The sequence below is a fragment of the Girardinichthys multiradiatus genome, chromosome 7 (assembly GCF_021462225.1).
Source record: "Girardinichthys multiradiatus isolate DD_20200921_A chromosome 7, DD_fGirMul_XY1, whole genome shotgun sequence".
Lineage (NCBI taxonomy): Eukaryota > Metazoa > Chordata > Actinopteri > Cyprinodontiformes > Goodeidae > Girardinichthys > Girardinichthys multiradiatus.
In genome coordinates this window covers 35,568,335-35,578,972 of record NC_061800.1, presented here as the reverse complement: position 1 = coordinate 35,578,972, position 10,638 = coordinate 35,568,335, and the positions used below count along the sequence as shown (strand labels likewise).

Genomic DNA, 10,638 nt, shown 5'->3' with positions numbered 1-10,638 from the left:
TGGAATCTGTCAGACAAATAAGATTTAAACCAGCCTAGTGGTGTTCCCCCGATCCCTACAGCATCTCCAAGCATTTTTAAGAGAATATTGTGATTGACTTTATCAGTACTATAATCTAACAGTACAAGTACAGACAAAAGTCCATTATCTGAGGTGATGAGAATATTATTAGTAACTTTCACCAGAGCTGTTTCAGTGCTATCCCTGAAACCTGACTGAAACTTCAAACAGATTATTCTTGTGTAAATGCTCACACATTTGATTAGCAAGTATTTTGTCAAGAATTTTAAATAAAAACGGTAGATTGCATATAGGTCTGTAATGCAGTAAGTTATCTTAATCAAAAGACGGTTTCTTAAGTAAAGGTTTAATTACAGCTACCTTAAAATGTTGGCAACGTACTGAAAAAGAAACAGGATTATTCTTATACTGTTCTATTAATGATGAGAATTAGGCTGTTCTAGCTTGGCGAGGTGTCTTTTTATACAACAGTAGACTATGTTTTCAAATAAAATAGGATTCCTGTAGGTGTGTAGAGCGCCATTCTCTCCCTAATTTCCTAACATTGTGCTTTAAAATATGCAGCTCTGAAATAAACCAAGGAGCCAACCTCCTATGAATAATTGCCTTCTTTTTCATTGTCTTATTGCTACCTTATCAAATGCATCACACAATGAGGAAGTAACACCATTAAGATGAAAATCAATGTGTCAAAGGGAAGAAATTAAATGATTGCCCTCCAGTGGTTTTTTTTTTTTTTTTTTTGGTGATAATGAAGAAATAAAAGATGGAACAGATTCTCTAAAGATTTGCTACAGCATTGTCTGATCTACTATAATGACATTTTCTTTCAGGTGTGGAGTACTCAGTTAAATTAAACTCAAAGGTTATTGAAAATGGTCAGACAGGACAGGGTGATGAGGAAATATTGTTATGTCTTTATACTCAATGCCATATGTCAGCACAACGTCCAGAGAATGGAGGCAAAAATGGGTAGGTTTGCAGATGCTTTGAGCAATGCCAGTTGAGTCTAAGATAGCATTAAAGGCTACGTATATTTAGGCTATCAGTTTTAGTGTCAACATTACTTCTTTGAAGGAGGAAAGTAGGACTATTTCGTCTAATGATTTTCACACCAATGTCAGCTTCACAGAAAGCTTTCTTAAACAATTTAAAGATTTAATATGGAATTTGATCATGACATTTTTTTCATCCTCCTATGTCTTTGGACATTTATTATTAGTTTTAATTTGACATATCTTTAGCTGTATTAATGCAACCAGCATAACATTTGACCAGGTTGTGTATTTTTGGGTACATTTTTGTGTTTCTTTTTTCCTTTAACTCTTTCGGCATGTTTTGTGCCACTTGCTGCTTAAATACACACAGCAACTTGATCTCTATTTTCTTCATTCCTTGGTGTGAAAACCCCTTCCGAATTTCACGTTTTATTGTTTTTCTAAAAGGTTGAGATATTTTTTTATTTACATGTAAGGGGTGAAAGAAAATAACTTTCCATTTATAACAACTTTGGATGACTAAGATTAAAAGTAAAAATTGTGCAAACTTTTGCATATTTGCTATACAGGTCCTTCTCAAAATATTAGCATATTGTGATAAAGTTCATTATTTTCCATAATGTAATGATGAAAATTTAACGTTCATATATTTTAGATTCATTGCACACTAACTGAAATATTTCAGGTCTTAATACAGATGATTTTGGCATACCGCTCATGAAAACCCAAAACTCCTATCTCACAAAATTAGCATATCATTAAAAGGGTCTCTAAACGAGCTATGAATCTAATCATCTGAATCAACGAGTTAACTCTAAACACCTGCAAAAGATTCCTGAGGCCTTTAAAACTCCCAGCCTGGTTCATCACTCAAAACCACAATCATGGGTAAGACTGCCGACCTGACTGCTGTCCAGAAGGCCACTATTGACACCCTCAAGCAAGAGGGTAAGACACAGAAAGAAATTTCTGAACGAATAGGCTGTTCCCAGAGTGCTGTATCAAGGCACCTCAGTGGGAAGTCTGTGGGAAGGAAAAAGTGTGGCAGAAAACGCTGCACAACGAGAAGAGGTGACCGGACCCTGAGGAAGATTGTGGAGAAGGGCCGATTCCAGACCTTGGGGGACCTATGGAAGCAGTGGACTGAGTCTGGAGTAGAAACATCCAGAGCCACCGTGCACAGGCGTGTGCAGGAAATGGGCTACAGGTGCCGCATTCCCCAGGTCAAGCCACTTTTGAACCAGAAACAGCGGCAGAAGCACCTGACCTGGGCTACAGAGAAGCAGCACTGGACTGTTGCTCAGTGGTCCAAAGTACTTTTTTCGGATGAAAGCAAATTCTGCATGTCATTCGGAAATCAAGGTGCCAGAGTCTGGAGGAAGACTGGGGAGAAGGAAATGCCAAAATGCCAGAAGTCCAGTGTCAAGTACCCACAGTCAGTGATGGTCTGGGGTGCCGTGTCAGCTGCTGGTGTTGGTCCACTGTGTTTTATCAAGGGCAGGGTCAATGCAGCTAGCTATCAGGAGATTTTGGAGCACTTCATGCTTCCATCTGCTGAAAAGCTTTATGGAGATGAAGATTTCATTTTCAGCACGACCTGGCACCTGCTCACAGTGCCAAAACCACTGGTAAATGGTTTACTGACCATGGTATCACTGTGCTCAATTGGCCTGCCAACTCTCCTGACCTGAACCCCATAGAGAATCTGTGGGATATTGTGAAGAGAACGTTGAGAGACTCAAGACCCAACACTCTGGATGAGCTAAAGGCCGCTATCGAAGCATCCTGGGCCTCCATAAGACCTCAGCAATGCCACAGGCTGATTGCCTCCATGCCACGCCGCATTGAAGCAGTCATTTCTGCAAAAGGATTCCCAACCAAGTATTGAGTGCATAACTGTACATGATTATTTGAAGGTTGACGTTTTTTGTATTAAAAACACTTTTCTTTTATTGGTCGGATGAAATATGCTAATTTTATGAGATAGGAATTTTGAGTTTTCATGAGCTGTATGCCAAAATCATCCGTATTAAGACAATAAAAGACCTGAAATATTTCAGTTAGTGTGCAATGAATCTAAAATATATGAATGTTGAATTTTCATCATGACATGGAAAATAATGAACTTTATCACAATATGCTAATATTTTGAGAAGGACCTGTATGTGATGATGACTGAAGTGAATGACCTTCATCAAAGAATTGGAAAAGATATACATAATGATACATAGTATATTTTGTGTCCAAATAACACAGAAGGGGGTATTTATTTTCAAACTTTGAAGATTTAAAATTGATCACAATCCATGTTGATGAAATTTCTTGACACTTCTAGAATAAAAATACCCCTAAGGAAAAATGCAGTTTGCATATATTGAACAGAGCAAATGTCAACCTTTTTTATTAATAAAATAAAGACTTTCATTGCCAAAACAGTTTTTTAAGGGGTTAAAACTACAGAAAATGTATGAATAGTTGTGTATTGTGAGAAATAAACATTTTAATGGCATTTACATAGAAAATAGTTTAAACTATGATACATTATATTTCTTTGGCATTCTTTAAAATTGCCATTTCTGTCTCCAAGGAGCCAGAAATACTCCTTAAAATGCATTTTTTTTATTATCATTGTTGACTCACTAGCTAACTGCAAAACAAGCTGTAGTGATGCATTTATGCATGGGAATACAGAAATGATCAAGAACAGATTAAATGAAAGCCAGGACAATGGCTCGAGTGGAGGTGGGCCCTCAAAAGAAACTACTTAAGGCCTCCTACCACTCTAAACCAGCTCTGCCTCAAATCGATTTTAAAAAGTCTGAGAGCTTATATTCATGTGATGAAGCTCATGTTGTACAACTTTTAGTCATCTGATCCTAACTTTGTGTGCCTTTAATAGGTTTTAGATGCATCTTTAAGGAGAATGTTTAACATCTATGTCCGTTCTGTCCTCTGTTTATAGACTGCTCAACATAACGGCCTATTTAAATGACGTTTACATTAAAGGCCTTCAGGATTAGTTCCATTGCTTTCGTTTTTTTCTGTCCTGTGCTCGCTGAAAGTGAATGTATGGACAAGACGTCTGGAAATGAAAAGCACCCGGGGACTATTAACGTTATCTGACTCATCCTTCAAGCACTGCCTCAGAGGTGAATAATTAAATGCTGCGGCACAGTAAAGTTGTTCCAGGAGCACGAACAGCTTGAAACAAACACTTGAAATGAGGTTTTCCAGAACCTCCGTCACAAAATGTTGCCAAAGGAGAATTTTGCAAACATTAATGAGCAACTTGCTTACTGAAGCCTGAATTATCTGATGCCAAACCCTGACTTTAAGGCTAACTTATCAGTTCTTTTGCTATAAACACTGCTCATGTTGACTACGCACAACTAAACGTCCACTTGCTCTGGTGTTGTTTTGTCAACTGCCTCAACTTCTCTTGCTTCACAAATGATAATCACCACATTACAAACTTTATCACTTTTATTCAAACTGTACATGTAAAATGGGCTTATCTCATTTTTAAAAAAATACAAGTAAAAAAGACAAAAATGAATATTCTCCCCCCCCCCCCTTAAATACAATATGTATTCAAATATCTGAGTCTCTGCTGGCTGGTTTGCATATGTTCTGGTAAAGAATTGAAAACACAAAAACTCGTATTCCTTCTGAAAACAGAACAAAATAAACATGTCAGTCTGGTAACAGCAACAGAATCACTTTGCCTTGTTTGGAAACAATGTAATGACTGAATGAAGTGACATTGTTCTGTTGAGCAGAACTTAACCAGGGCTTGAGGTATGTAGTACATCCATGTGAAGAGAAAAAAAAAAACAGCATGGTATATACAAATTGCTTTTAAATACAGCATGAAGTATAGAGTATGCACAGTTTTAGTTTTAAAACATGTAAAAACAGGGCATCCATAGAAATTTAAATAACTGCGATGCCAAGCCTGTAGAAGGTCATAATGCTGTGACTTGTCCCTCATCGCCACAGACTGCTCCCATTCATTGTTTGGGAGTGAAGCATGTGGAGAAAATGTGCTACGAGACAAGAAACAGACGGTTCTGGCAGTCATAAGCTGGCTTGCAGCTGACTCCCGACAAACAGCCACTAATTTCTTTGTTTAGTCTGAATGATGAAGTCACTTGTTTTAAATGCAAGCGTCATGTCAACTCCAGTAATTACTCCTAATGATGGCATCAAGGTTAAATGAAAACATTCAAGAGGTGTGTCACTTTCATTAAAAGCATTTAAACAGGTTTAAAGCCTAAAGTAACTTGTGTTATTTCTATAAAATCCTGTAATAAAAACCTAAGGTTTACCTGTAATTTATTTTCTTACTATGTGGTAAACAAGCTGAGGCCATTTTATCTATGAACATCGTAACCTTTGCATTTTAACCATTTTTTTTTTATTTCCTAAAATACCCCTCACCTCAGTAACAATCTCTGCTAAACAGTCCAACACGGCTCTGCTGTTTAACCTCCTTCTTTGACATTTTTCTAACACAGAACAACAAACATTACAGTCGTGTAACAGAAAAAAACAACATGCAACTTCTCAGATTGTAAGGCTTCTGTAAAAAAAAAAAAAAACAAAAAAAAAAACACATACTCATGGCAGGCAATTAAAATATCCAAAAATGTTCAGTCGGCTTGCAAGAATGTAACACTTCATGTGATATTAAAGGAAGAAATAAGGCGAGTTACACCAAGCAGAACGTAGGTGCTAACTTAGCGTACAGTTAATTTTATCCCGCATAAAATAACGTTACAGCTCCAGAACAACCATTTGCACTCATACGGATTAAATCTGGATCACTGAAACGATGCTTTGGGTGTCTTAAAGGTTTAAAGAAAAAAAAAAAAAAGGCTTTTTTGATAGGTAATCCAAAAGCAGAGAGACCACACACAGAGACTAACAATGAGCCGTTGTGTCTCAAGGTTCTGTATGCATGTGTGTGTGGCCTCTTTAAAAAATGCTAGATCTAAGTCAACCTGTGGCGTAAGTCGTTCTTTTTTACATTTAGGATCAGTGTGCAAACCAGAAAATAACTTCATTCAACTTCGGAGTGAACATTCAGGACAGAAGTGAATATTCATCAGTCGGAACATGAAAAAACGTTTTAAAGAAGGGAATTCTAGGCAGCCACTTGGCACATATCAACAGATGACGTTCATTAACTATTTAAAACAGATAAGTTTGTACTCTGCAAACCCTAACATGTATTAAAGCTTTGCAGTCATTAATGTCTAATCCAAGCATCGCAAATGAACGAACAGGGATTAAACCTTCTACCTTTTTTGCTGCTTATCACATTAGTGTTTTGATAGAGTCCACCAACAAACTCAAGGGCGAATAGGGAGTACATTCAAATTGTAACATAAGAATATATGTGTTTATATAGGATTGAGTCTTGGCATGGCTATTTTATATCAGTTTATCGTCCTGGAATAAAAAAAAAAGCCATGGCTTCAGTTTTCTTTGATGACAAAAGAGGGAAAAAAATGAATATATTGGAAGTTCCTCCAACTTCCTTAAGTGTTGTGTTGCTGCCACAAGAGTGAAACACTAGCATTCAGTTTTTAAAAATTCCAACTAGGATTAATGAAATGAAAGCTTTTTGACCTCATTTTCACGGATGCATCCAAACCCTCCAATCTTCACACCGTCGTCTCTCCGTGGTTCCCATTGCTGAGACGCTCGTAGAACCTCCGCCAGGACTGGAGGGTCTTCCCGGACCACACCCAGAAACCAGAGGTAATACCAACGATCATGGTCATCAGATATTTGATCATGAACACGGTAAAGTCCGGGGTCATGGGGGCGAAGTTGTGGATTGGGCAGGGAACAGCGAAGCGCTTGCAGGTCTGCATGTGCCAGGTGCGCTCCCACTGCTCCCTGAAGGCCTGCTCGTAGAAGTAACAGGCGATCACTATAGTGGCCGGGACTGTGTAGAGCACGCTGAACACCCCAATGCGAACCATCAGCTTCTCTAACTTCTCCGTCTTGGTGCCGTCATGTTTCATAATAGTGCGGATCCGGAAAAGAGACACAAAGCCAGCCAGCAGGAAGGACGTGCCGATGAACAGGTAGACGAATAGCGGGGCTAACACAAAGCCACGCAGGGCATCCACATTGAAGATCCCCACGAAGCACACCCCGGTCAGGACGTCTCCATCCACCTGGCCCATAGCGAGGATCGTGATGGTCTTGATGGCCGGGACGGCCCACGCTGCCAAGTGGAAGTACTGGGAATTGGCCTCTATTGCCTCATGACCCCACTTCATCCCAGCGGAGAGGAACCAAGTAAGGGACAGGATAACCCACCAGATGGAGCTGGCCATGCCGAAGAAGTACAGCACCATGAAGAGGATGGTGCAGCCCTCCTTCTTGGTCCCCTGAGCCACCGTCCTGTAGCCGTCCACCTTGAATTTGTCCACGCAGACCACCTTGTCCTCCAGGAAGAAACCAGCAGCGTAGGCCACTGCCACCATGAAGTAACAGCCTGACAGGAAGATGATGGGCCGTTCAGGGTACCTGAACCTCCTCATGTCCACTAAATAAGTGAGCACTGTGAACAGGGTACTCACGCAGCACAGTATGGACCAGATCCCAACCCAAAGCCTGCCGAATTTCACCTCATCCTCTCGAAAATACATTATTCCGCTGGGTTTGGTGGGCTCACAGGGGGCACCGCAGTCTCTGACCCCCATGAATTTATAGCCCAGGTAGGGAGGCACCTCCAGCTGTAGCGGGCAGGAGAACTGATTGTACGAATTGGGTTGTGGCGGACGATGAGGGTTCGGTCCACCACCTATAGGTGGAGGGGTCACGATCTCGGGTGCGTTGGGAGATGAAGAGGAAGCTGGGCTGCCGGGCTCCGACGTGTTCTGGCCCACGCAGATCTCCCCGGCTCCGTGGATGGGGAATGCCTCGCAGCGGAGGCGCTCCGGCCACTGGAAGCCAAATTTATTCATCAGGGCTTCACATCCCTGCCGTGCCCGCTCACACAGCGACCGACACGGGGGAATGGCCTGCTCCAGCACGGTGCAAACCGGGGCGTACATGGAGCACAGGAAGAACTTTAAATCTGCGGAGCACTGGACCTTCACCAGCGGGTAGAACTGGTGCACCTCCAGCCCGGCGTCCTCCTGGTTGGTGTGGCCCAGGAGGTTCGGCATGATGGTCTGGTTGTAGGCGATGTCGGTGCAGAGCGGTATGGAGATGGGCTGGCAGAAACCGTGCTCCGGGACGGATATTCCACTTTCACTGTTGTAATGCTGAGCAGATGAAGTGGGTGAGAGAGAAATCCCGCACAACAGCCACATGATCCGCAGCAGCGCAGAGCCAGCGGTGAACCTGGCCGCCGCCATAGCTGAAGAGGAGGAGGGGGAGGGAGAGAAAAACTTTGATCCAAGTAGGGAGACTTAAAAAGGTCCAAAAACGGCAAGAACCCACAATATTCGTCCAAACACCTAACTTTCGGCCCACTTAGTTTGAGTTGAAGCGGCTTCTGTAGACTTTTCCCTCGTAGTTTATGAAGATAAATCCAAGTAAAACGTTCGTCATGTCATGACTTCTTAATGTTCTTTGTAAGTGACTCCAAGCAGTCCACTCTTCCCTCACACTCGGTGGAAAACAGCACTTCAACTCACGTCTACTTAAAAATCAAAATCAAACAACCCAGCACCTTTAGTTATTACTTAGTCCAAAACCCAGACTCCGAAACGGGCAGAATTTCCAGGGCTTTTCGGCTAAACTTCACGCCGAGCGTCGGCTCACATGCTGGGCGGTTGGAAGTCCAGAGGCTCGCTACCCTCTCCGCGAGGATTCCGCCTGTTTCCAGGCGCCCATTCCATTCACCAGACACCCCCTCTCCTCTCGCACCAAGAGCGGGCCGCCTTGAAACCAACTCTTTCTTTCGGCCAATCAGAACGTTTGTTGTCCTATAGGAGTCGACGTTGATTGGTCTCCATTTCTCCACCGTAGGGCAATATGTTACTGTAATTACATTACACCAGAGAACTTTTTACCTAAACCATTGAGTTTTCTAGTGGGATCTTCGGTCGTTTTAATGAAGTCTTGACGCATCGTCGTCCTACGTCTAATTCACGAAGTGTGTTACTCTTTTGGTGCCATTAAAAAAAAGATAACAATTACCGATGAAGAGTTACATCTTTTGGTAATTAACTATCTGTTCGAAAATCAGTTATGAAAAACAAAAAATATGTTTTTTAATAAAAAAATAAATGGAAAAATCGCCGTTTTCCATTTCGGTGGTCAATAACGGATGAGGAGTTTGATTTTCATTTTCATGTGAAATATAAACTTATTAGCTAATCGACAAAGAATAACGGAAAGGACCGTTTTCTAAAATATTTCTAACTCTGAAACTATCTTACCCTGTGAGTACAGGAGTGCTTTTTTTTTCACTTCCCTCCCCTCCCCAAACCCCATCCCCGCTGCTAAGAAGTGTTGCCCAACATATATATTCACTACAAAACAAATAAAGAAAAACAACATATAAACCTTTTTAAAAACGTATTTAAAAGTAATTTGTTGTATTGTTTTTATTGATTGTGAGCCTGATGTGGAAAATGCTCACCCCTAACATCTATGAGCAAAGAAATAAAGTAAATTCCGATTTCTGATCATCCATTTTTTGAAACAGCTTGAACTGGAATTTCATATTTTGTTTTATAAAATGAAAATCCAATAACCGCTTGTTTGTGTTACATTACTGGTTTCTGCTGAAAACATCCACTTACCAAAAACATGCAATGAGCCAGACTTAAATTACATTAAAGTTCAGCCTCAGCCAACATTTCTACAGACCTCCAAAAGTAAATCTTGTAATGCCTATACTTTGTTTTTGTGTTATTTTGTTCCTTTGTTTGATTATTTTACTGACATTACTATTTGTACTTCATCTTGTATTTTGCAGAATCAGTGTTTGACTTGTTGAATTGTGAATGTTTAAAGCTTTAAAGGCACATCTTAACAACCATTGTTGTGTCTTCACATCATTTCAACTTTGTCAAAGATTTATAGCATTCTGCTGCAAATGTTTCCAGTCCAATCTGAGGCAGATAATGACCTTTCAAACATTCAGACAGAGATGGTGAGGTTTTAGTTGTCCATTTTGTGGTCCTCCACTGGTTGTCCAGATGTATTTGAAGACACACTTAATACCATGCCTAGATAATCCAAGCTTTCAGCAAAAAACTCTTCAGGATTTTTTTTGTTGCTGCACGAGTATTATCTTAAGTAGGTGAAACTGTTAATTTGGCATTTCTCACTGATGCAGCTGAAAAAATGGGTAAAAAAAAATTATTGAATTAGGTTAGGGACTTTTTAAATTTATTGTTCATTCAACTGCATGTCTGTCTGATATAATTAAATATTTTATATGTTTTTGTTGTTTTTTCTGTTCTGTTTTTCTTTTGAAAAGACCAAAACTAGTGAAGCTCTTGAATTAGTTGGGATTTTGCTGTTGTTTGAATGATTCATGTGTTTGATGTAGCAAAAATGTCTAAAGAAAAAGTTGAACGATTTTCTGAAAGCCCAATGATCTATTCCTCAAAATAAATTTTGAATTCAAATGAAGATC

The 10,638-nt window shown here is 40.3% G+C and overlaps 1 protein-coding gene across 1 annotated transcript; it reads right to left on the bottom strand.

Moving 5' to 3' along the window:
* Positions 1–4,487: 4,487 nt before the first annotated feature.
* Positions 4,488–8,866, bottom strand: LOC124871605 (frizzled-7-A-like). The gene has a single exon (XM_047371047.1). The coding sequence runs from the start codon at positions 8,399–8,401 to the stop codon at positions 6,689–6,691; it is 1,713 nt and encodes a 570-aa protein (XP_047227003.1). The 5' UTR covers positions 8,402–8,866; the 3' UTR covers positions 4,488–6,688.
* Positions 8,867–10,638: the final 1,772 nt, after the last annotated feature.

Excerpts from the sequence above, each read along its gene's own strand:
- LOC124871605 (XM_047371047.1), bottom strand. The coding sequence starts at position 8,401 with ATGGCGGCGGCCAGGTTCACCGCTGGCTCTGCGCTGCTGCGGATCATG.